At 45.9% G+C, this 27115-nt stretch overlaps 1 protein-coding gene and 1 long non-coding RNA gene across 2 annotated transcripts in view; both read left to right on the top strand.

Moving 5' to 3' along the window:
* LOC309358026 overlaps positions 1 to 17879 on the top strand; it is a 33251-nt gene extending 15372 nt beyond the window's left edge. The window contains exon 4 of the long non-coding RNA XR_014163281.1: positions 17244 to 17879. This is a non-coding gene — a long non-coding RNA (uncharacterized lncRNA). The remainder of the gene's footprint in view (positions 1 to 17243) is intronic.
* Positions 12975 to 13807, top strand: LOC309357489 (barrier-to-autointegration factor). The gene has a single exon (XM_081889652.1). It carries the CDS (start codon positions 13049 to 13051, stop codon positions 13316 to 13318), a length of 270 nt encoding a protein of 89 aa, XP_081745778.1. The 5' UTR covers positions 12975 to 13048; the 3' UTR covers positions 13319 to 13807.
* Positions 17880 to 27115: the final 9236 nt, after the last annotated feature.

Genomic DNA, 27115 nt, shown 5'->3' on the forward strand with positions numbered 1-27115 from the left:
GTAGTTCTGCAATGGTGCTTGCCAAAACGCAGAGATCAGGAGTCCTGTCCTTTTTAAAAAATGAAAATCTGCAGTTCCATAGGGGTGGGGAAGCAAAGACTGGAGGCTGACCATTGCTTTAAGGGAGTTGAAAGAAGTATGACCAGGTCACTTCAGATGCCAGTATGCACTGTGCTTGCAAAAGTGTGCCTTCGTAATCTAACCAAAAGAAGGCAGGTATATTGCAAAAATAAATAAATAAAATAAATCTCTGGCACTATAGAACTCTTGCGTAACAAAACCACTTTTAAAAAAATTAAAAAGAGACTCTTTTGCAAAAAGGCTTCTTCCAGACAATCTGTTTATTGATCTTTAATACTGATTTGTTTATGCACACAATTTTGTGGGAATGAATTGCTATCCTACATTTTCCAGTGTGTTTTTCCATGATTTTCCATACCGCAAAAAGTAGGTGGGGTAGGAAGAGGGCAGAGATGTGGGTTTTTATGCAAAAACCCCGAGTCCCCTTTAACTGTGCAATCTAAATTTGCCATTCTATCATTTATTCCCACCTGCAACTGTCTTTAAGATGCCCAAGTCCTGCCCTGGAAAATGCAGGGCAACTGCCACTTGATGGTGATTTCGTACGACCACCGCACATATTTGGTGCAAATAATATAGGGCAAATGCTCAATAAACAGGTCATCTGGGGCATTCATCCTGAAAAACAAATCAGGACGTATGATCCCTGGTGCTGTTTCCTGGGACAAATGCATTTATTTATTCCAACACGCCATTGCATCCCTCCTGGTCGCTCACCCTAATTTGGCAAGAGGAGGAAGAATCAGCTGAATCCAGATGTGATGGTTAGGGGCAAACCCTGATCGTAGGATCCGGATGAATGCTGCGCTTCTATGCAGTGGGACTTAGGGCGGCCCGGTTCAAGATGCAAAGAGAGCAGGGCTCCTTGCGCCTTTTAATGTGTTGCGGAAGGCATTCCTGCTGAAATTCCCTCTCCTCTGCAACCATTGCAACTTCCTCTATATACTTTTCAGGTGAGAAAAAGGGTAAAGAGAGCCAGTGTGGTGTAGTGGTTCAGAGCAGTGGACTCGTAATCTGGTGAACCGGGTTCAATTCCCCGCTCCTCCACATGCAGCTGCTGGGTGACCTTTGGCTAGTCACACTTCTCTGAAGTCTTTCAGCCCCACTCACCTCACAGAGTGATTGTTGTGGGGGAGGAAGGGAAAGGAGAACATTAGCTGCTTTGAGACTCCTGAAGGGGAGTGATAAAGCGGGATATCAAATCCAAACTCTTCTTCTAAACGCCATCTTCATGAAGCAATGGGCCATTCGGCATTGCCCAATCTGGTGCAATGATTCACTAAAGGCAAACTGAGGCCAGCTCTGATAAATAGGGATAGTTGGAGCAGATTAAATTATCGGGTTTATCTGAGCTTTCTCAACAGGATGACCAATGGTGGACGAACTCCCTGGAAAGACAGTCGAACCACATGCAGTTGTGGGCAGGGGTGCCAACATGAATGAAATATGGGGGGGGGGGTTAAGGCCCACCCCATGTAATCAATCACAAGTCGTGGCACACACACCATTTGAATGGCAATGCCCAACATATTGAGGGGCGCTGGCCCCCTTAAATATTTTATTGGGGGGGCTGAAGGGACCTCAGCCAATAGGAGCTGACTCCTATGGTTGTGCAACAGTGGGTGGGGGGAGGAGCTCCCCCTCTCAGAGCAAGAACCAGGAACCAGAAATATACTCGGACTCAAGAGTGGATTTCATGCTCTTTATTCAGCTCATAGTGGTGAGGAGGAATGGAAGTTCCCCCGAAATGTCTGCTTTATATACATTATTTACATAATGGGCCCCACGTGATTGGTTAATTCCAGGATTCTCCTGTAGGCCAATCAGGCTGCGGATTCACTTCCACCTGGAGCTGGATTGGGTGGCTCCTGTGGACCAATCAGACTGTTGCATTTTGGATCCTATTCAACATAACAAACCTTAAGCCATCGTTTGTGAGGAGTCATTTGAACTGCAGGTCTAGATACCTTCCCTGCAGTAAAGTTGCCTTTGCACACCTAGACTGCCCACTGGACTCTTCTAGACAGGAAAAACGATAAAAGCCGTCTGATTTGAACCAGAATTTTGCCTGATCAACTGCGTTCTGCTTGTTCCTTGGCTGCGTCTCCTGGCACTGTTTCCTCGACTCCTGGCTCCCCTCGGGAAGCTGCCCACAGCTTAGCCCTGACAAGGGTGTACTCAGGAGGGCGCTGTCAGATCAGATGGTGCAACAGGAAGTCCCAAAGGTGCTGGGCAGTGCAGTGGGCAAGACCTAGAGCACATTCCAGAATTCTCTGTAGTGCACTGGGGTTTCATTGCACATCTGCAGCGTGGAACAGGTTAATCATCCAGAGCGGCAGCAGAGAACCTGTGGCTCTCCAGATGTTTGGGGTCTACAGCTCCCAGCGTTCATAGGCCTTGGTCGTGGTGGGAGGGGCTGGTGGAAGCTGGAACCTATCCATAACAGGAGAACAGCAGGTGACATAGGGTGGATCTAAACACAGAGGGGGGGTACACTATAAATAAGTCAAAAATTAGATCATTATAATGAAAGAAAAAAAATCTCTATTGTGTTTTAACGTTTTCTGCTCTCTGGCGCCATCTGGTGTTGCATATTTATAGTACATTCAAATCGCTTTTGTTTTTTAACGTATTTTTTATTAAAGATTTCTTGGTTTACAAAAGTATGTGCAATGTCTCTTTTTTCAAGTTACATTTTCTACCAATCCGTTTCATTTGTTGAGACATTAATGTTACATTTGGAAGAAAAGGGGGAAAGATGTGGAGGGGGGAATGGTGAGTGGGGGTGGAGTCGGGTGGCGATGTTTCTATTTTACTTAATGTATGTGTGGGATTTTGTGTCAGTGTCGCTTGTGCGGGTTCTTTACTATTTGCTTGTGTTCCTTTGGTGATGAGAGAGGTTGGGGGCTGGCCTAGGGTGTGGTTGATTGTGAATGGCTGTGGTGAACTTTGTTTTCATGTGTGAGTGGGGTGGGTGGGTTGGTGTTTTTGAATCAGGTTAGCCATATTGATTCGTATGCTGTTGGTGGGTTCTTGTCGTTGTCTTGTTAGGCTGTGTATGCGATAAAAGGGAGCCATACCAGGGTGAAGGCGTCTTCTTCCATTTGTCCCCGTGTCAGTTTCAGTTTGTATGCCTGTTGTCTTTGTCCATGGAGTTTTCTTGGCAGGGATACTGGAGTGGCTTGCCGGTTCCTGCTCCAGGTGGATCACGTTTGGTCAAAACTCTCCACTATGACCTGTCCATTTTGGGTGGCCCTGTACGGCATAGCTCATAGCTTCTCTGAGTTATTCAAGCCCCTTCGCCACGGCAAGGCAGTGATCCATGAAGGGGATCACTGTCCACTTTTGGTTGGACAGTGTTCTCGAAGCTACAAACATTGCTCGGTCCCTGCTCCTGCCAACCTAGCAGTTTGAAAGCACATCAAAGTGCAAGTAGATAAAGAGGTACCGCTCCAGCAGGAAGGTAAACGGCGTTTCCGTGCACTGCTCTGGTTCGCCAGAAGAGGCTTAGTCATGCTGGCCACATGACCCGGAAGCTGTACGCCGGCTCCCTTGGCCAATAAAGCGAGATGAGCACCGCAATCCCAGTCGGTCACAACTGGACCTAATGGTTAGGAGTCCCTTTACCTTTACCTTTACTTTTACCTTTACCATGGACTGGCTAGACCCTGAGGAGTGGTGGCTGAATTCTGATGAGTGGGCACTGAGAGAAGCCACGTTGGAGACTGACTTGGAAGAAGGGATTACAGTGGTACTTTGGGTTAAGAACTTAATTCGTTCCGGAGGTCCATTCTTAACCTGACACTGTTCTTAACCTGAAGCACCACTTCAGCTAATGGGGCCTCCCACTGCTGCTGCACCACCGGAGCACGATTTCTGTTCTTATCCTGAAGCAAAGTTCTTAACCTGAGGAACTATTTCTGGGTTAGCTGAGTCTGTAACCTGAAGTGTATGTAACCTGAAGCATCTGTAACCTGAGGTACCACTGTAGTGGTCTGGGGGAGCCTGAAACAGCCAGGAGATGAGAATCTGAGGCAGGAGAATCTGCAGGATTGGAGAGTGAAGAACAGGAGCAGGAAGAGAGAGAGAGAGAGAGAGAGAGAGAGAGAGAGAGAGAGAGAGAGAGAGAGAGAGAGCCCCCTCCTGCTCCACTGTCTCCCAGGACCAGGAGAGGATTAAAGAGAAAATAGCAGAAAGTTACATGTGGACATAGCCTTCTCCTGCTTGCACGCAGCTCGGATGGGGGAGATACACAAGCCGAGCTCATAGAATACAATCATAGAATTGTACAGTTGGGAGGAACCAGAAGGGTCATCTAGTCCTACCCCTTGCAATGGGGGAGGCTCTCTGTTGCTGCTTCTGCACACTTAGGATTAGCTGAAAAAGCAGGACTGATGCACGTGCCTTTCCCTAACTTTTAAGTGTACTTTTTGACAACAGTTACTTCCTTCCTCGGGACATGCCTTGCCTGACAGCCCCATGACACCAGCCCTGATTTAGACCACTGAGCTATCCTGCTCAACATTCAGTTTACACATCATTTGGGGTGTTAAGAAGGCATTGTTTTCCTTTCCACCCTGAATTTGCCACGTGCAGCACGGCTGCTGTGACAAAATTTGGGTTAGGTGTTGTTGGTGGCCCAGCCAGACTCACAAAGGCAGCCACGTTCCCTGAAGGGCACAGAAAAAAACTAAACAGAAGGGATGTTGCCTAAAGGAAAGAAGCAGCGGGTCTTCTTCACAGACAAATTGCCCTTTCACAGGCTGCATATGCTCTGTACCCTTAAAACACATTCAACACACACACACACACACAAACACACACACACACACACACACAGAGAGAGAGAATTATGGGTACCTCTAGTTTGTGAAGGGCTGCTGGGAGTTGTACATCTGTAAGGGGTAAACTACAGCGCCCAGAAGTCTTTGAAGAGGAAAATGGGCTTTGAATGTGCCTTAAAGGTTGTATTGTCTATTCAACCAGTTACTGGATTTGATGAACAAAACAAGCTAGCAGGTATACAGTGGTACCTCGGGTTAAGAACTTAATTTGTTCTGGAGGTCCATTCTTAACCTGAAACTGTTCTTAACCTGAGGTACCACTTTAGCTAATGGGGTCTCCCGCTGCCGCCACACTGCTTGAGCAAAATTTCTGTTCTCATCCTGAAACAAAGTTCTTAACCCGAGGTACTATTTCTGGGTTAGCCGAGACTGTAACCTGAAGCGTCTGTAACCCGAGGTACCACTGTATTGTGTATTTCCCATTGCTATTTTAGAGCGATATCTATATAAACTTCATTTCATCGCAAAGGAAACACAAAGCAAATGGTGGGGAGCTGTAAATCAATTACGTGTTGACCGCGGACTGACAGCAACAATGGCGAATGACGATTGCACTTGCTGGATCAATTTCTTTTGTGGGATGAATAAGCAAAAATCGGCAATTGCCGCTCCTGTTTCTGTTTTGGTCGGAGTTACCTGGCATCCCTGCAGGTTGTGACCAGACAGATGGTGCTGGAGCCTGCAGATCAAGCAGGGATGATATCTGAAGCCAGCAATGGAGATGGATCGCCTTTATTCTCTCACTTAGGAGGGGAATATTTCTTCTAATAAAACAAATGCAACCTGCAGGTTTTATAAAAAGCGAGAGGAGCTGCAAAATGCTGGGGAATTTTTTATTTTTTAGTGAAATTGTATTTTAAAAGCTGAGTCCACAGGCCTCCTAGTGACATTGTCCAGCCAAATGTGGAAAGGCTACAGTCAAAGTGTGTGCATAATATATTTTTTAGAAAGCAGAGGAACATCAGCTTTATATCCTTTGAAGGATCTGAGGGCTGGGAAGATGTGATCAGACTATTGGAGGCCAAAAGGAAAACATTCCCCTTTTAAGCTGTTTGCTTATTAGCACCCAGATGGCAGATGTGGCCTTACGCAGCAGAAGCAAATATGGTTAAATATTGATGGGGAGAACACGGCCATTATTTTTCTTGTACCTAAAGAGCGTGAGGACAAAGCAAAGGCATGTGGGTTTCCATCAAACTTTCCTGCTGCTAAATGGTTAGCCGGGATCATCATAGCCTCCAACACAGAATCATAGAGTTGGAAGGTCCCCCAAGCCCAAACCCCTTGCTGCCTCTCCAGCCCCACCCTTACCCACCTGCAGCTCAGAATAAAGGTAAAGGTAAAGGGACCCCTGACCATTAGGTCCAGTCGTGACCGACTCTGGGGTTGTGCTTTATTGGCCGAGGGAGCCGGTGTACAGCTTCCAGGTCATGTGGCCAGCATGACTAAGCCGCTTCTGGCGAACCAGAGCAGCGCATGGAAATGCCGTTTACCTTCCCGCCAGAGCAGTACCTATTTATCTATTTGGACTTTGATGTGTTTTTGAACTGCTAGGTTGGCAGGAGCAGGGACCGAGCATTGGAAGCTCACCCCGTCACAGGGATTCGAACTGCCGACCTTCTGATCAGCAAGTCCTAGGCTCTGTGGTTTAACCCACAGTGCCATGCGCATCCCGATGCTCATAGCGCCACCCGCAGCTCAGAATAGAATGTGCCAATTTCGATTTCTCCATTTGTCATTTCTCCAAGCTTCAAATCCGTTGACATCTTAATGCAAATTTCTCTCAACATGCACATTTTCTGCAAGCAAAGTACCCAATAGAACGCTTTTCAGATGTGATTTGAGGGGGGGCACGCTTTCCTGCAGTAGCCACAATTTTTTGTATATGTTATTTGGCCGGAGAATTGCATTGCACCAAAGCTGGAGACATGAAAATGCTGGAAAGTGAAAATTGGGTAGACTTGCATTAAAATCTGAATTTCCCTCCAGCACACTTTTTAGCCCTGCTCAACATGGATCGAGCTCCTCTAGCTCACTTGAGAGGGTGGAATTTCCTTCTCATTGTTTCAGTCCATCCTTACAACGGAAGGAGATTCTACTGCACCTTTGCAACTGTGAGTTCAGATCTTTTGGATTCACAGCTGCAGGACAGAATGGTCTGGGTCAGGGTGGGGCAGAGACAGGTCTCACTCCACTTCCTGCTTCACTTGAATAAACTTTCTCCTTGCCATCCTCTTTCTTCGTCTGGCTCAAGGCAGCCCAATCAATCTATCCTTACCATTAATTAAGCAAAGGCAGGCCTGTAACTGACAGCGTGCTGCAGCCACTGGACTGGTTACTCAAGCTGTAAAATCCAGCATTATACCTTGACAGTTTAATGAACATATTCATCCTGCACACATCCTTGCCCTCAAACAGTTCCAGGCAATGGAGTCTCGTTTCCATCCAGCAGGTACACAGGTTTACTCTTACGGGCAAATATATGTCCAAGCCTTTGAGGGTTCTGGGAAGTCAGATAAAATAAAATTGAGGCTGAAATGAGAGTCATTGACTTGTGCTGTCTGCCCAAAATTTGAAAAGAACTCTGAAGATCCAACGGACTCTAGAGAAATCTTGACAGCACGATGAAGACCTCGTTGTTGGTCTGATCATCTTTATCTAGAGGAATTCTACACCGTAGGTTCTTCATCTGTGACCCTACAACAAAATGTTGCAGCGTAGACTGCTCCTGGTCAGGATTCCAGCCAGCTAGCCAGGTCATTTCTCAGGATTTCCCATTCCATTCTTCCTCCTCCCTGGTTTTCTGGTTTTCTCATTCCTCCCCACAATAGGCAGTAAGCATTTTGTTGCCACGTCGGTCCTGATTAGATTGATTTTGGGATTCTCCCCCTCCTTAATTTTTCCCCCCATTGCAAAATGGTGCTTTTGTCAACTTCGGATCTGCTCAAGCCTGCCGATACTTTCCTCTTTCACACAAGTGATGCTATCTTGATGCCGACCAAACTGAATTTGCCGTTAGTGTATAGCAGGAACTATATACCCTTTTATCAATCAAAGTGCTTCATTCCCTTCGTAGAGAACAGTTCTTTTCCAAACTGGATCGGCGCACTTTGATCCACTTGAATTGCGCAAGCCTCGAGATCTGATACGCCTTGGAATCTCTCCTGCGAAATACTAACCGTTCCTCTGTTTAATTGTTTTCACCTGTTGGATAAGCCTTTGTTTATTCTTATTGCAATACTTCCTGGGATAGCTCAGTTGGTAGACCATGAGACTCTCAATCTCAGGACTGTTGGTTTGAGCCCTGCAAAAGATTCCTGCATTGTAGAGCATTGGACTAGAGGACCCTCCCTGCCAACTCCACAATTCTATGATCATTTTGCACATAGCCTGCATGACAAAGGTGGACATTTCCTCTTTGGTCCCTCCCACTTTTCACTTCTGGGTTTTGAATATAATTTGGGATGCCCCTAAAGAGCCATTCACCTTTAACCAGCCGGGGCCCCTCCCCTTCTTTTTTGAAACTAAAATGAATTATTCATACAGACTTAAATGATTCATAGATATCAGCATGCTATATAATGAACTGTGTGTATTACTGATGAAATAGCATTGTAAGGTCCTATGGATCAGGGTGGGCCATATAGCTTGTGTGGTCTGGTTTTAGTAGAATCTCTGAGTCCTGCCAATGTGTGTTAAATTTACATCCAGCATCCTCAGGATCTTCTAAAAGGGCATAACTTAGTGCTGTAAGCCAATTAACTTCTACAATTTGATTGATTTAATCATACGAGTCCCTGAATTGATCGAGCCATTAATTAATTGATTGCATGTGGGAAATAGCAATGGGTCGTTGCCAACCAAGTTTTACTCAGCGTACAGCCCAAGTTCAGCTATTATTTTTAATAGGTACTATTTCTGGGTTAGCGGAGTCTGTAACTTGAAGCGCCTGTAATTTGAAGTGTCTGTAACCCGAGGTAACACTGTACTCCTGAGGGTAGTAGATGGTGGATGAAGGACCCTGAGTGGGAGACAGGAAAATGTCGGACTCCCAGGGTAAGAGGCTGGGAGGAGAAAGGAAGGATTCCAGGTGAGAGCCAGGAGGGGCTGCTCCCTTCTCTGGGTGGTGGAGGCTGAGAATGGCCTTTAGCAGAGGACTCTGAATTTTACTTCTTCTGTTTGGGTTTTTTTGTAGCTGTTATCTTATTGCATTGTGAAAAACTTTAATAAAAATCATGAGAAAAAGAGAGAGAGATTGCAAGAGCGCCCCTGTGGTCAAATACAGTCGTACCTCAGTTTTCGAACAGCTTCGTTCACAAACAACTTGGAACTTGAATGTCGCAAACCCAGAAGTAGGTGTTCTGGTTTGCGAACTTTGCCTCAGATGCTCCTGCAGCCAATCAGAAGCCACACCATGGTTTCTGATTGTTTCAGAAATCGAACAGACTTCCGGAACGCATTCTGTTCAAAAACCAAGGTACGACTGTAGGGAGTGATCTGCTGCTGTAAGGCAAGGTTGACAGAATTTTTATTTTAGTTTTCTGGAGAGGGCAATGTCCTTGGGCAGGGGTAAAGCTAGACTTTATTTCACCCAGGGCCAAAAAGCCCAGTTTGGCAACCCCCCCACACAAGGTAAGGAATCTTATATCGCTTCTCCCTCTTTTCCTCCTTCTCTCTCTCTGCCAGCCCCTTTCCTTCCTCATTCCCACCAGTATGAAATGAGGCAGAGGACTGCGTGGCTCTGAAAGTACATCAGGTCTCGACTAGTTAAAAAACCCTCACTCCTTGCATTTTGTCCTGGGGGAGAAAAAAGCCCCCAAACCACCAGAGCCAAGTCAGTAGGCCAGGATGATCTGGGACACCTGGCAGCTCCGACTTCCTCCGTGGGTACAATGCGGGCTTTTTAGTGCCCTTCCAACTGGAAGCCGCGGCACAGTGCCGGTGCCAAGGGCCGTCTGAGCCGATCTGTGATGCCATCCATCCCTGTCCCCCAGCTGCGGCAGATCTGTGGGGCACGCATTCTCCCTCGGAGAAGGAGGCGCTGAGCCATAATCGGCAGCCATCCACCGAGAAGCCCGTTGAAGGGACAGGGAGCTGTCCATCACCCGGGGCAACTCAGAGACGCAATAGATCACCGGAACGAAGACGCAGAATGTGACCTTGCCGGGAAGGTGGAGGCGGGGGGAGTTACAGAGGAATGGAGCAGGTGGTGTCTACAGCACAGGTCATGTCCCTTTTGCCATTGTCCTCTGCTCATAATGCAGTTGTGCTCCCACACCTGTGCCTTTCGTCATTGCCTCCACAAATTGCCCCGTGTGAAGGATGCTGTGCCCATCAGGGTTCTCTCCTGGAATTTAGGAAGCGGAGAAGGATGCTAAGCCTGTTCAGAATGCCTTTGCCCTCTCCACCAGCCTGGGGTCTGGAAAGGAGGGTTTCTATTGGCTCAGAAAGAAGAGGCGGTTGCGGGGCACATGTTTCACATCCAGAAGGCCACAAGTTCAAAGTCTGGCATCCCCAAGATTTGGGGAGCAGGTGATGGGAAAGGAACCCCCTGAGAGGCCATGGAGAACTGTGGGCTAGAAGGTGCAATGTTCCTAAGGCTGAAGGCCAGGAACTCACAGACCCCTAGATGTTGTTCGACTCCAGCACCCATCAGTACAGAGCGGTCAGGGAAGGTGGAAGTTTATGGAGGGCACCTCATTGAATGTCTCTGATATAACGGCTGTCGAATTAGATGAGCCTTTCAGTCCAGGTTTAAAAAGGGCACAGGAAGTGGGAGTGCAATTGTGCTCAGGTGCTGCTAATAATAATAACAATAATAACAATAATTTATTATTTGTACCCCGCCTATCTGGCTGGGTTTCCCCAGCCACTCTGGGTTGCTTCCAACAAAGATTAAAAATACATTAAAATTACATTGAAGATTAAAAATACATTAAAATGTGGGCTTCCCCTGCGTATCTGGTTGGCCACTGTGAGAACCACCATTTCCTGTGGTTTCCATCAACCACAATTCAGAAGCATGCTGCCTCCAATAATGGAGACAGAACATAGCTATTGTGACTAGGTGCATTGATAGCCGTTGATCCTCCGTTAATTTGTCTAATCCTCTTTCAAAGTCATCCAAGATGGTGGCCATTGTTATGTATTCAGTGGTCTGTGTTGGCCTGAGCTTGAGCCTGGACTAAGGATTCTGAGCCCCTGTGTTCTGATTCGATACATGATATCCAATCACAGGACATTTCAGGATTTGGGCCTCTGCCACTGGCCCTTCTACTCTGAGTCATGATTCGCAGCTTGGAAGTTTAGACAGCCAGTCATGTTGGGAGTGGGAGTGGCCCGGGCCTTCAGAAATGTATATAAGCAGTTGCTTTGCCCCTGTTGTCCAGTTCTGTTAGTTTAATAAAGGTTCTTGCTGTTATCCAGGTATAGGCATAGGCAAACTCGGCCCTCCAGATGTTTTGGGACTACAACTCCCATCATCCCTGACCACTGGTCCTGTTAGCTAGGGATGATGGGAGTTGTAGTCCCAAAACATCTGGAGGGCCGAGTTTGCCTATGCCTGCTGTTATCACTATATCTTGCCTAGTGGGAACCCACCTACACTTCAGCCATCACTGAAGTGTAGTGGGAGAGGTGCCGATTGAAGAACTCCCTTTTCATCTTTCCTGAATCTTCCAACGTTCGCCTTCATTGGATGTCCACAAGTTGCAGAGTTGTGCCAGACGGAGGGAAGCTGAGGTGCAAGCAGTACATTTGGGAAGGCGTTATAACGTTGCCCGGTTCACACATGACCTCAGTTCCTCAGCCAACATATGAAGTTGGCTCTGAGGCCCAGTTGCCACTCCGATGCCAGAGAGGACATAATGGCAATATTGTATTTCGGCTAATAAACAAGCCTTTTTTTCTGGGAGCCATTTGACACAAAAGCGAGACTGTCTCCCGCGAAAAGCAGCCCTTCTGACACGAAACATAAATAGCGCAGCAGAATAAATTATTGCCACATCACCCGCCTGCTGAAGTTTACAAAACGAGCAGTGGCAGATAAGGTTCTAGGGCTGGAGAGAAAGGCTTGTCTTGACCTAAGGCTAAATCTCAGAGCAGAAAGGTCCCACCAGCGTGAATGGTCAGTTCACAGCCTGTTTATACGGGAGCGGAGAGTTTGCTTCAGACTGGCAGGCCCTCAGGTTTACCTAACTAGTGTTCTTCGGCCGAAAGCGGCATGCCAATTTCCAACTGTCTTTTCCTGCTTCTGGTGCTGGTGTTCACAGAATTGTAGAGATGGAAAGTAGAGTTGGGAAGGGACCCAAAGTTCATCTAGTCTGACCCAACTTACATCTGGTTCTTTTCCAATAGGGGTGGAGGACCACATACAGCCTTCCAGGGTTTTCTGCCCAGCGCTTGGAACCCAGGACACATCTCATCTCCTCAGGCCCACCAGCCCTCCCTGACCTGCCTTTGCAAATTGTGTGTTTGTCTGCCTCTAATCCCTGGATCCAGCAAGTGTTACAATCTAACCAAGCCTTCTAATTCCGGGAAATGGCCAAGCCACAGTGGTACCTCGGGTTAAGTACTTAATTCGTTCCGGAGATCCGTTCTTAACCTGAAACTGTTCTTAACCTGAAACACCACTTTAGCTAATGGGGCCTCCCGCTGCCGCCGCGCCGCCGGAGCACGATTTCTGTTCTCATCCTGAGGCAAAGTTCTTAACCTGAGGTACTATTTCTGAGTTAGTGGAATCTGTAACCTGAACCGTATGTAACCTGAAGCGTATGTAACCCGAGGTACCACTGTAGTTTCCTGGTAAGGTGATGGGGGGTGGGTGAAGGGGTTCAGTGCGAGACAGCAAATGTGTGTGGGGACATCCCTTGACAGAAAAAGCCAGAGTTGACGACAGAGTTTGGGGGAGTGGTATGAGCGAGATGATGATTTATTAAATTGGTACGCCTCCCTTCGTCAGTAGATCTCCGGGCGGATTACAACATAAAAATACAATATAAAAACACAAAGTCCATAATAAAAGCAACAACAATAAAACACAAGCCAGTGAGCCCGGGAAGTGGTACCCAGGGGAGCCCGGGAGCGACGGTTGAGGCGAGAGAGCAGGCAGAGCTGCAGGCAACATGACCACCAGTCAGAAGCATCGGGACTTCGTGGCTGAGCCCATGGGGGACAAGTCTGTTGGTACTTTAGCTGGCATTGGAGATGTACTTGGCAGGAAGCTGGAAGACAAAGGCTTTGACAAGGCATACGTGGTTCTGGGACAGTTCTTAGTCCTGAAGAAGGACGAGGACCTCTTCCGCGAGTGGTTGAAGGACACGTGCGGTGCCAATGCCAAGCAATCCAGAGACTGTTATGGCTGCCTGAAGGAATGGTGTGATGCTTTCTTGTGAATGATGTTGGCCAAAGCCTGGTGGATGCTGTTAGGGCTTTTGTAGTTGAATAGAGATTGTTCCTCCCCATTTCTCTCAGCACCCACTTCTTATAAACCTTCTAGCATCTACATGGGCTGCTGGGGGCTATTGCTCCCAACACTGGGGTGGGGGGTGGGGAGCCATGACTGCCTTTTAATGTAACTGAATCTTTTTTCCTCCAGGGAGAGGGTTGAGAAACATCAAATGTTCTAATTCGATGCTCCATGTAGGTAATTTTTTACGTGGCTTTAATTGCAAGCCCCCTCACTGTTAGGCCACCCGACTCCAGAACCAGACCTGCCTGCTAACAATAATGGAAGTTCCGCTACTCCCTTTGTCTGAGCTCCAGTTAGACTGAGATTTACCTGTCAATTCTGAAGAAAAAAGATGTTATTAAGCCTATTATTTTTGTGATTTCTCTCCAGTGTTTGATCCCTGCTATAATTTTTATGCTACTCGGTTATTGGCAAGAACCAAAAATCATTGCAAAGTTTTTAAATCAATAAAAATCAGCTGTGTTAACAAAAAAAACAACAACAAACAAGCCAGTGAGCCCCATACCCACTGCTGTGTGTGTGTGTGTGTGTGTGTGTGTGTGTGTGTGTCCCTCGGCCAGTAAAGCGAGATGAGCGCCACAACCCCAGAGTCATCCGTGACTGGACTTAACAGTCAGGGGTCCCTTTATCTTTACCTTTAAGGGCTAAACGTAGCCTCGGTTTCACTCGGTTGTGAGAATATTATGAGCTTGGTGCAGAGTGCATTTCTCTCCCCATACACCCCACATGTGTGTGTACAATTGTATAACAATTTGTTCCCAAATAATCTATACTATTAGGGACGCGGGTGGCACTGTGGGTAAAACCTCAGCGCCTAGGACTTACTTTCCGATCGCATGGTCGGCGGTTCGAATCCCCGCGGCGGGGTGAGCTCCCCTTGCTCGGTCCCTGCTCCTGCCAACCTAGCAGTTCGAAAGCACATCAAAGTGCAAGTAGATAAATAGGTACCGCTCCGGCGGGAAGGTAAACGGCATTTCCGTGCGCTGTTCTGGTGCAGGATCGCCAGAGCAGCTTCGTCACACTGGCCACGTGACCCAGAAGTGTCCTCGGACAGCGCTGGCCCCCGGGCTCTTAAGTGAGATGGGCGCACAACCCTAGAGTCGGACACGACTGGTCTGTACGGGCAGGGGTACCTTTACCTTTTTAATCTATACCATTATTTATTGATATTTCTTAAGGTCTCCAAACGACTTGTAATTAATACTACAATTGTCTGGTCGACCTGTTAGCAGCACTAAAGCTCTTTGAAGACCCGAAATCAGTGGAAATGCTGTGCTCAAATATACACAGCCCCGTGCCCTCCACAGACGACAGAAAACAGCGCAGAAAATTGTGAACATCATAATTCCACAGGGCCCTGCAGAGGTTAAAAGATCTCATCTGCAGAGTGTTTTAATTGCCACCCAGAGAATCAGGTTGGGAAGGTTCAGTTCATTATTTTGCACGGGCTGCATAGCATGTTCGGCTTTTGAAGTACGGCATGAGGCGCCGATTAGGAAGCTTTGATGCTTTCGAGGTTCATAGGTTGAGATTAATCATTTGTGACCTTGGGACTTGGCACCTTCGTTCCCAGAGGCTGAAGATCAGCATCTGGATCTCTGGACTTGCCCCGTTCGTTTGTCTGCATGGATATCTGTGTGTGTAACACACATGCGCATGATCTGAGCAAATAGCTAAAATGTACTTCAAAAGAAAATAGAGTTTTCCCAGTTAGAAGAGAAGAACGGAGTGATTTAAAAGAGAAGAGGTGTCTCTGGGTCATTTCTCAGTGCAGCAAACATTACAAATTATTATTATTATTATTATTAATAATAATAATAATAATAATAATAATAATAAAGTTTATTGGTCACCTTTTTCTCAAGGTGACTCAAAATGACTTACAATATAGAAATGAACAGATACATTTCAACCCACAAACAATATATAACTCATTGCTTCCTGTCCCCATTTGTGTGAGGTAGAAATGCATGAGGTAGAATAGCATGATGACAATGTACCGTGTATTTTTCCATGTATAACACGCTCCCATGTATAACACGCCCCCTATTTGGGGGGACTCAAAATTAAGAAAGGGGGGGAGATCCCCCAAAGTTGTTGAGTTTTTGGGGGGAAGGATCGCCCATAGTTGTTGAGCAAACCAAACTATCCTCTGTCCCCTCGCTGACAAAAGCAGCAAATCGCCCGCCCAATTGCCAGAATGACAGCCAATCAACACCAGCCCTTGCCACAGCCACCAATAACAATCTCCGACTCAGATCAGCAACCAATCCCACGTCCCCACAATGCCACTACCCATGTATAAGACTACCCCAAATTTTGAGCATGATTTTTGAATGAAAAAAATATAGTCTTATACATGGGAAAGTACGGTAATTTTTTGTGTAAATTACATAAGGTACATAATGCTGTCACAGCGTACACTGAGACATTTATTTTGGGGGGCAGAAGACAGGCTGCGGCAGAACAGAAACAGTGTTGCATGAGACAAATAAAGGACAGAACGGAAAACAGAAATAAGCACTGCTGGTTTCTTCTTACCAGTGTTCCCAATATAGATCTTCAATCACCTGGTGGGGGAGGCACAATTTTGTGGTTCGCCTCAGGTGCCAAATTTTCTTAGGCCAGGTCTGTGCCCATGTCCTTAAAAGCAGCAATTTGAGGCAAACACCTGCCAATGGAAGCAATCCCTGGCACAGGTGTGTAGGGGGTACATACGCCCTGTGTTTATCAGAACTGGCACAACCAAACTACATCTTTGGGTTTGATCAGCTGGATTCTAGCGTCAGCTATAGGTGTTCAGAGCGATCACATGCCCACCCCCAGCAAAACCACATTCTTCTTTCCCTCATTCTGGTCAAACTGGTGCAATTCTACATTTCCCCCACCCACTGGGAATATGGTTATTGCAACTTAGGACTCAGCTACATTAGTAAAAAAAAAAACAACAGTGTTTTTGAATGCATTATAAACATGCAACACCAGATGGCGCTGGAGAGTAAAAAAATTCTATACAATTTTCCATAGAGGTTTTTTTCCCTTTTGTTATAACAATTTAATTTCTGACTTATTTAGATGTAGTGAAGATCCACCCCCAATTTTAGGAAACTGCTATGTTCTGAGCTGCAGATAAATTTTGATACCAGGGATCTGTTTTAAGAAAAAGTCAACTAATTAAACTATAAAGGCATCTGACTTAGGCTGAGAGCCTACCGCTGAGAACCCAATTTATTATATTTGTATATATTGTTGAACGCAACCTTGACCTCTCGCATGAGATGGTGGTACACAAATGCTCTTATACACGAACATTACATAACTGCGCTAAAGGGGGGGATACGCCATTTAGAGTCGTGATCCGAGGTCTGCCTCCCCCCCTTGCTGTAGGGAAACTGCTGCCCCCTGCAGGCATAACCAGGCAACGACTTAACACTTTTCACGGTCCAGGCACCCACATAAAATGGCCCCCAGCCACGTCTTATATCATCATAACCCGGATGATTGCATTGCGACGCATGAGTGGTTTATAAATAAATCTAATTTTTGGCGGGGCATGGAATATATAAGAGCTAATCGGCGCAAGGGAATGCCTGCTGCAAAGCGGACTGTGATATAATAAAAGCATGTAGTTTGTCTCCTTCCAAGGAATCTTTTTTAAAAAACAGAGGTTGCAAAAAGAGAGCACCTGGAATGTGATGTTTTTAATGTATAATCAGGTTGAAGCTGCAAAGGGCTGAGGTTTGTGGGAAGGGACGGGGAATGCAACCAGGCAGATTTGTGATTCCTACCCTCCCTTTTTCCTTCCGCTTTTGAAAAGCCTTAACCTAGTTTTTTTCCCCTCCTCTTAGATAGTGGGCAAATGGTTTTTTCTTAAAGGACCGCAGAGGCAGCTGACTCCTACCATCTGAGCAGAAAGAACCGCAGCAGAGTCAGAAGCTGAAAAGAAAAGCCCTTGTGCCAATGTTACACCCAGAGCCCGTGGGGATTATTTTCCTTTTCTCTGTCATGCATGAAAATCATCCAGGTTATCACGGCCGGCTTCACCAGTCCATTAAGCAGCACAATGGAGGGCTGGGGACAGCTGCCCATAGCCGAGGGGCTGAGAGGAGAACCTCTCCAATAAGACAGTCCTCTCCTTCAGAAGCAGAAGTGGCGGAGGTGAGGAGGAGGGTTCAGGGCAGGCACCTCTGTTGGCTCACGGGGCTTGTGGCCCCAAATGTCAGGAACATCTTGGAATGGAGAGGAAATGTGGGCCTGTTTTGCCTTTAAAGCTCATCCTGCTTCATTTGCACTTCCCAGGACAATACGCAGACCAAAGCTCCCTTTGATAGCCGCAACACCTTTGAATTTTGGGGTGCCCTTCTCTGGCCAAGTAATACGTACAAAAATGCACAGACTAGGGGGAAACGTGTTTCAAATTTCATATATTGGTGGTGATAGAAATGCATTGCATACAGGGAAGTCACTTGCAAAAATAAAAATAAATGTTTGCTAGGCAACATACAGACACTCTGTTATGTGTGCCGGCGAACAGGCAAGACCCCCACGGGTCTTTTCAAGGCTTTATTTGTGCAAAAGATTCACAGTGCAGAACGTCTCAATTCCATGTCTGCTCAGTCACTAGCAGAATTTGGGAGTGGGCGGTGCTTAAACTTTCCCCAGTGTTAAGTTGTGGGTGAACATATCAGATGACACAGCGATTCTTCAAACAGCTCTTGTTTATTCACAGGCCAGGACAGAACTGAACTGAAGGGTTCAGTCAGCCTGCTTATATAGAGCTCCAGTACAATGTAACTGTAACAATTTTCTAAAACTATCCAATCACGGAACGTCACTTTCGATCCCTTATTTGCATAACTATCTACAGTATCCCCCTGCTGGCCCAGAATGAGAACTTCAGTACATAACACCCAGCATAGCAGTCTTATGACCCCCATCCTATGCCTGCCCTCTCTGCGTGTAAACCAACTGCGCAGTGGGCAAAGGGGGACCTGCCTCCCTCCCCCACCCCCCGCTTTGCTCAGGCTCGTTGTTGCGGCTCTCTCTTGCATCTTCTGATCCCTGCATCCCTTCCCCACTGGAGGAGGGGCTTCCCTCCTCGCCGGAGGAAGAGCTGCTTCTCACGATCTTCGGAGGTTCCCTGTAACCCAACTGCTCTTCCACCTCTCGCCTCTGAGCTGATGGCAGTTCCCTGAAACCCTCCAAGTGCCCCTATTTTCCAGGGACGTCCCTGATTTAGATCCCAGAATGTCCCACTTTTCCTTAGGATCTCCCTATTTTCACTGGAGTATTTTTGAAGGGTATGGAGTTATCCGACCCCCAAGACATCTGAAGGAAATCCTGTATATGGAAGGTTTTTTTAAAAAAAAGGTTAATGTTTTATTATGTTTTTATATACCGTATGTTGGAAGCTGCCCAGAGCGGCTGGGGCAACTCAGTAAGACGTGTGAGGTATAAATAGTAAAATTATCCTTATGGAATGGGACATCCCTATTTTCATCGGAGAAATGTTGGAGGGTAGGAACATAACCTATCAAAAAACGTGTAGATGAGGAGAAAGTTGCATTAACAAGTCAACGCACTTCCACAAGGATGTTTTCTTTAAAAGAAGAACATGCAAACGGATGTGGAGAATGGAATCTAAGCATGGAAGGACGAAGAACCAACATTGACAGGTTTGCTCACCCCTAGTCACCCCTTGCCTGGGAAGGAAGACAGCTGATTTGGGGAACATTTGAGAAGGAAGAAAGGGAAGGAGCTGCAGCTCAGTAATAAGGATGAAAGGCAGGCAGTCTATACCCAAGGGTGGTGAGCATAAGCCATGGGTAGGTAACCTAAGGCCCGGGGACCAGATCTGGCCCAATCGCCTTCTAAATCCGGCCCATGGACGAACCAGGAATCAGCGTGTTTTTACATGAGTAGAATGTGCCCTTTTATTTAAAATGCACCTCTGGATTATTTGTGAGGCCTGCTTGAGTAGAATGTGTGCTTTTACAGTTGTACCTCGGGTTAAGAACTTAATTTGTTCTGGAGGTCCGTTCTTAACCTGAAACTGTTCTTAACCTGAGGTACCACTTTAGCTAATGGGGCCTCCCATTGCCACCGCGCCATCACCATGTGATTTCTGTTCTCATCCTGAAGCAAAGTTCTTAACCCGAGGTACTTATTCTGGGTTAGCAGAGTCTGTAACCTGAAGCGTCTGTAACCCGAGGTACCACTGTATTTAAAATGCATCTCTGGGTTATTTGTGGTGTCTGCCTGGTGTTTTTACATGAGTAAAATGTGTGCTTTTATTTAAAATGCATCTCTGGGTTATTTGTGGGGCATACAAATTCATTCATTATTATTTTTCAAAATACAGTCCGGCTCCCCACAAGGTCTGAGGGACAGTGGACTGGCCCCCTGCTGAAAAAGTTTGCTGACCTCTGGCATAAGCTGAGAACTGGTGGCTGGATGAGTGGACACTGGGAGAAGTGGGGTTCTGACTGGGGAAACCTGTATCAGCCAGGTGACGAGAGTCAGAGGCAGGAGAAGCTGCAGAATTAGAGTGAAGAACAGGGCAGGAAGAGGTGAAGCGAGGTCAGGCTGGTGTCTTCACACCAAGGGCTTCCATACTTCCTCCTGCTGCTGCCAGCACCTCTCCCGCTCCTCTGTTTCCCAGGTCCAGGAGAGAATTGAATCCTGCTTCCTGGGAATTTCAAGTGCAGAGAGCACTGTTGCTCTCAGGTCCCGCTGACAGGCTGCTTCAAAGTAGCATCTGGTTGGCTGTTGTGAGAACAGCACGCCGGGCTCGATGGGTCCTCACCATAGGTGTCAATCGCCCCTTATTTGGCGGGACAGTCCCTTATCCCAGCGCCATGTCCCGTTGCTGTCCCTTATTGATGATGTCCCTTAAATAAGCTACTGAAGGTAATGGGGCCCTTTCTATGTCCAGCTGTCCTTTGTCAACAACAAATTGTTGCTGTTTTTTGTGTTGAATATATGCTATATGGTAATTTATGGACCTAATAGGTATCTAAAGCCATTTGCACACAACAAAATGTACTTTATCAAAGTAATTGTTGATCCATTCTTTTGGCTGCTGATCCCTTATTTTTGAGGCTGCTGGTCCCTTATTTTCAAATCTGTAAGTTGACAGCTATGGTCCTCGCCCTGCGCTAGCAAAGTTAGTTCTTAAGTTTGTCAGGCCTAGCAAAAACCACTCTGCTCTCCACAGTTGCGAGGCTGGCTGCCCGCTTGCAGCAGTGAGGGCCGACGCTCCACGGAGCCGTGTGGTGCAGAACTGCCTCCGGCTAGCCCAGAATTAATATGGGAGAGGGAAACGGCTTTCATGGGGCTCTGTCTAATTAAAGCAATCATCCCTCAACAGAGAAAAGAAGGGAAATTAATCTGCAATTTGATTGCGCTGTTCGCCGCCGCTGCGATAAACCCTCATTACATCTACCAGGTATGGTCTGGCTTGTCCGAGGATGAAGCTCGCAAGCCTATAGGAGCCATCTTGCTCGCTTGTTTATTTATTTCACGGCCCCACCCCACATAGAGAAGCGCCTACGGGGGCTTTGCGAGATGGTTAACCTCGGAACACTCCATTAAGGCTTTAATATGACTGGGAACCCATTTGTTTAGTGATGATAGACTAATAAATTGTTCCACTTCATTATCTCCGTAATAACTCTGGAATTGCTTCCGACCATCAAGTGGAGATTGCTCAAAAAAATCCAGCTGCTTTGTTTTTGGAAGTCGGCGATGAAAAAGATGTCGGGGAAGTGACAGGCGCAAGAGTTTGCTACAGGTTATCTGCTGCTGGGATGTACAGGTTATCCGCTGCTGCTCAGCATAATGGGTCGTGGACCGGTTGGGTGCAGAGGAACGGTGGCAGGAGCCAGCTAGGGATCCCCCACACAGGAAGAAGTCTCAGAGCCCGGGGAGTGGCGGTGGGACCACAATGAGTAGTCAGAGGGAGAAGTTTGTGGAATGCTTTCCCCAGGGAGATTCGGCTGGCGCCTCTATTATACAGTGGTACCTCAGGTTAAGAACTTACCGTATTTTTTGCTCTATAAGACTCCCTTTTTCCCTCCTAAAAAGTAAGGGGAAATGTGTGTGCGTCTTCTGGAGCGAATGCAGGCTGAGCAGCTATCCCAGAAGCCAGAACAGCAAGAGGGATTGCTGCTTTCACTGCGCAGCGATCCCTCTTGCTGTTCTGGCTTCTGAGATTCAGAATATTTTCTTTTCTTGTTTTCCTCCTCCAAAAACTAGGTGCGTCTTGTGGTCTGGTGCATCTTATAGAGTGAAAAATACGGTAATTCGTTCTGAGAGATATTAGTTATGAGATTTAAATGTAATACAGTCATACCTCAGGCTGAAGTATCTTCAGGTTGAGCGTTTTCAGGTTGCGCTCCACAGCAACCCGGAAGTAACAGAACGCGTTACTTCCGGGTTTTGCTGCTTGCGCATGCACAGATGCTCAAAATGATGTCACACGCATGTGCGGAAGCGGCGAATCATGACCCGCGCAGGCGCAGACACGGGTTGCATTCGCTTCAGTATGCGAGCAAGGCTCTGGAACGGATCCCATTCACATCCAGAGGTACCACTGTAGTGAAAGTAAGAAATGTATATTAAGTGAATAGATTGGAAATTTTCAGATGTGATTGATGGAAGTAAAAAAAAACACGGTATAAGATATTAAAGTGCGTTTAAGTATTGTTGAAAATGATATGTTAAAAAACTAATAATAATTTTTTAAAAAACTTAATTCGTTCTGGAGGTCCGTTCTTAACTTGAAACTGTTCTTAACCTGAGGTACCAGTTTAGCTAATGGGGCCTCCTGCTGCCACCGTGCCACCAGAGCACAATTTCTGTTCTCAAACTCAAGGTACTACTTCTAGGTTAGCGGAGTCTGTAACCTGAAGCGTCTGTAACCTGAAGTGTCTGTAACCCAAGGTACCACTGTACACCTTTAGGCACCAGATGATAACATTCCTCTTCTTCAACCAGGCCTTTGGCTGATGCCCTTTTAAAGTGTTGTTGGAGGGGGGATTACTGGTTTTTGTTCTTATTTTTATTATGTCTTTTCTCTCTTTTTTTAATATTGTGGTTTTCTGTTGTGAACCACCCTGAGATCTATGTTTCCGAGCGGAATTCAAAGTGTTGGTGCTGACCTTTGAAGCTCTAAACAGTATTCCTTTACGCAACTGCAGCGGCCAGAATACTGATCACAAAGAATTGGAAGGGGGAGAAAATACCATCATTATTAGAATGGCAACACAAACTGCGAGTTTGTAGAAATGGCAAAATTGACGGCAATTATTAGAGGCCACTCAAACCAGAGAATAATCAAAGAGTGGGATGGTGTGAAGGAATACATGAAAATATATTGTTCTGGAATGGAAATATTAATAGATAATGGGTAAAACATGCAGGGGTAAGCAAGAAAAGAACAATAGAATTAATTGAATAATTATTAAACAATAACAACACAACCAGATGGAAGAAGTAAAATAGTGAGATCACACATGGGTGAAGGGGAGTGAGGGGCATGTGGGAATCTATAATATTATTTATAATATAAAATTTCTAACTGTGTTGTATTTACATATAGCAAAAGGAAGCCTAGAGTGATTATGTATATTTTAATTTAGGTAATCTATGTAACAGGCTTATGTTAGATTTTGAATTGAAAAAAAAGATATCTAAGGGTTTTGTACTAATTTTAGCCAATCCATTCTAATGGAGAAGGGAGGGGGGCTTTCAGATGAGCAATTCCTATAATTCCAGTATTTGTATTGTTCTATGTTCCCTTCCTAGAGCTTCCTGGCTGTTTTTTTATTATTCTTAATTGAAAGTAGAGGGGAAAAAATCCTAGTGAGCAATGGCTGGGGGGGGGGGGGAGCTCCAAACGGCCCTGGCCCATTATACCTGAAGGAGCATCTCCTCCCCCATCATTCAGCCCGGACACTGAGGTCCAGCTCTGAGGGTCTTCTGCTGGTTCCCTCACTGCAAGAAGTGAGGTTACAGGGAACCAGGCAGAGGGCCTTCTCGGTAGTGGCACCCGCCCTGTGGAACGCCCTCCCACCAGATGTCAAGGAAATAAACAACTGCTTGACTTTTGGAAGACATCTGAAGGCAGCCCTGTTTAGGGGAGTTTTTAATGTTTGATGTATTGATCGTGTTTTTAATATTCTATTGGGAGCCACCCAATTTGTGGAGTAAAATAGATAGATAGATGGATAGATAGATGGATAGATAGATAGATGATAGATAGATAGATAGATAGATAGATAGATAGATAGATAGGGTATAGGGAAGTATACAAATTTAATAAATAACAATTATAACTTTGAAATTATTTATATTTTGCTGTCCTCCAAGGTGCTCCAGGCAGCATATGTGGTTCTTTACCTGCCTCATTTTTCACATTACGATCAGTTGAGAGGAACCGGTCCCAAGGTGAGCCTTGTGGCTACGGGAGAGATTTGAAACTGTGTCTCTTCAGTCACAGCCTGGGACACACAGACCACTATGCTGCACTGCTGAATGCTGGGGTTTCGCTTAAAGGTGACGTTCTTTTAGCACGTAGGTAAAGCACACCAATGTGCACCTCCGACTCAGGTATGTGCAAGGAATGGGATTTCCACACGGAAAAGCTGGTGTTTCTGAAAACAGCGTCATGATGCATTTGAGACACGGCTTTTGATGAGCAACCAGGTAGACTCTGCTCTCAGTCGTGAGCCTGAATAAATGTGCGGCCACTCTCCTCTGATTCCACCTCCCATTTCATTCTTCAAATCAAACCAGCAAACGAAAAACAGATGTGTACACGGCGAACTGTCAAAGGCTTAATGAAGTTAGACAGAGGCCGCTAACGGCTTTTCAGAGGAGGGTGAAGAGGATCTCTTCTTGATGGCTAATTATGGAGGACAGCCACACCTGTCATTAGACGAATGAGCGGACCAAAGGAACAGCCATTTGTCTCGCCTGATTTCTCTTCCTGCCACATGTGGCTGAAATGACAGGCGTTGCAGGAGAGGAATAATTGAGCTCTCGCATCCCAGAATTCAACTCAGAGATGCTGAGTGGCCTAAGAAAGGAAGGTGTTGAGCATAAAAGCTCAACAGAGCGTATATCAATTACTTCCTAAACATCGGAAGAAACCTGGAATGGTGGTTTAACACAAAGTGGAGCACATGCCTTTTATCAGACAGGCTGCTTGCTTAGAGACTGCAGTCAGCAAACGTCACACTCTTTATTCCTTTATTGCTCCCGGAACTGCCTTTGCATCAGGATTCCACCTGAATTCTGCTTCCATTGAAAGAATTTCTGAAATTTGCACATTAAGAAACAAGAGCAGTGGAACATTCCTCAGGCGTCTGTTGCTTTTTAGAATAAGACCCAGTAAGGAATGTGCAGTGAGAGTTGGTTGAATCTGCCCGCTTTTGTTTCTTTCTGTTTCTCGTTTTCCCAGACTTAAATTCCATTCTGCACAAGTCCACATCAGTTCACAGTTTTTAAAAAATCATGAAAATTCATCAGCATTTTAGTGTGAATTTCTCCTAAACACACGCATTTTCATATGCAATTCTTGCCTAATATATACATTTTTGCAATGCATTTTCTCCTAATATAATGCACTTTTTAATGTTATTTTCTCAAATGCATGCATTCTTTGCCTCAGACGCCTGCCACACTTTGAAGGATAGCTGTGTTTCAATCCCTGTATGCTGTCTTTTGAAATTCACACTGCTCTGCATTCAACAGTGCAGTTCTTTAGTCAATTAATGTGTACATATACTAATTGCTGTTATTTGTTAAATTTACCTACCCCCCTTCGTTCACAGATCACAGTGCAGTTTACAACATAAAAAAGGTATGTTAAGATAACTTGCACACAAAATGCATACATTAGTGAAAATAACATTACGTATCTTACAGAAAATTGCACTGCAAAAATGTGTACATTAGGGGAAATGTGAAGGAAAATGCTGGTGAATTTTCATGAAGACTCTAGAAATAAATACCGTATTTTTTGCTCTATAAGACTCACTTTTTCCCTCCTAAAAAGTAAGGGGAAATGTGTGTGCGTCTTACGGAACGAATGCAGGCTGCGCAGCTATCCCAGAAGCCAGAACAGCAAGAGGGATTGCTGCTTTCACTGCACAGCGATCCCTCTTGCTGTTCTGGCTTCTGAGATTCAGAATATATTTTTTTTCTTGTTTTCCTCCTCCAAAAACTAGGTGCGTCTTGTGGTCTGCTGCGTCTTATAGAGCGAAAAATACAGTGAATCACAAACTGATGTGGGAATGCAGAGAACTGAGCTGAAGGTTTATAAAACAACAAGCTGCAAGAAACCAAAATGGACAGTTCTGTCAGACCTTAGCTACAACCGAGACTATCCATAAAGGAAGTGATGTCACCACTCTAATAGCTGTCCCTCAACATCACTCCTTGCCATTTGCTGTCCCTTGTGGGTGGCAGGGAAACTCTGAGCATGAAAGCACAATGCCAGGTTGCCACGGAGACAGCAGCCAAGCATCCCTCCTAATGCCTAACCTGGCCTGGAGGCAAGACTTTCCCATCAGCAGAGGCAACTGATGAAATGGGCTTTGCAAGTTCACCCTACAATACAATGGACAAGCTTTTCTCTTATTCCAGCCACTCCCATCCCAACTTTGCGCTGAGACCTTCCAAGCGGGCTTCCAAGCAAACGAACCATCGCACACGCAAATCAGAATTCCTATTAAAGGCAAACAAGCAAAAGGAAGCTATATGCGCCAAATCAATCACTTTGAATCTGTTGAACTTAGAATTGTAGAGTTGGAAGAGAACCACGAGGGTCATCTAGTCCAACCCTCTGCAGCACAGGAATCCTGTCCACAGCCATCTCTATGGCACAGAGTGTTCATTTCCCCTTTTGTAAGGAACTGTTCCGTTAGCATAGCAGCACCTGAACTTTGGAACTCCTTGCGTATTGACATCAGGCGGCCGCCATCACCATAATCGTTTAAACACTTGCTGAAAACCTTTCTGATTTGGCAGGCCTGTTCAGACGCATGATTTGGCTGCAGCTGTTCTTCAGTTTGTTTAATATAACATATTTTTTGCTCTATAAGATGCACCAGACCACAAGAAGCACCTAGTTTTTGGAGGAGGAAAACAAACAAAAAAATATTCTGAATCCCAGAAGCCAGAACAGCAAGAGGGATCGCTGTGCAGTGAAAGCAGCAATCCCTCTTGCTGTTCTGGCTTCTGGGATAGCTGTGCAGCCTGCATTCACTCCATAAGACGCACACACATTTCCCCTTACTTTTTAGGAGGGAAAAGGTGAGTTATAAAACAAAAAATACGTTATCTCTTATTTTGTTTTTAGATGTTCTTAACACTTACAAAAAGAACTTTTGAATTGTATCACAGAAGTGTTGGCTGCCCTGGTCTCCTTGGGGAGGAAAGGCAGGATATAATTTTCATAAGTAAATAAACCTAAATTTCCAGTATACCCTTGAATCCCTCCTGTGGTCTGGGGGGGGGCGATCTTAATTTTTCACAACATCTCTGAGCAGCACTAGGTCAGGGGCATCGTGGGAACTTAAACAGGGGGAGAGATCCGCTTGCTTGAAACTGCTCAGAGCACTGGGTGTCGCCCCTCTTTGTTGTCATTTGCTGCAACACACTGACACGTTTCCTGCCGCAACAGACAGGCATCCTGACCCTTCGTATTGCAGCG

Source organism: Podarcis melisellensis (genome assembly GCF_964234715.1).
Source record: "Podarcis melisellensis genome assembly, chromosome: 15".
Lineage (NCBI taxonomy): Eukaryota > Metazoa > Chordata > Lepidosauria > Squamata > Lacertidae > Podarcis > Podarcis melisellensis.

Bases quoted from the DNA above. Each gene is read 5' to 3' on its own strand.
- LOC309357489 (XM_081889652.1), top strand. From the start codon at position 13,049: ATGACCACCAGTCAGAAGCATCGGGACTTCGTGGCTGAGCCCATGGGG.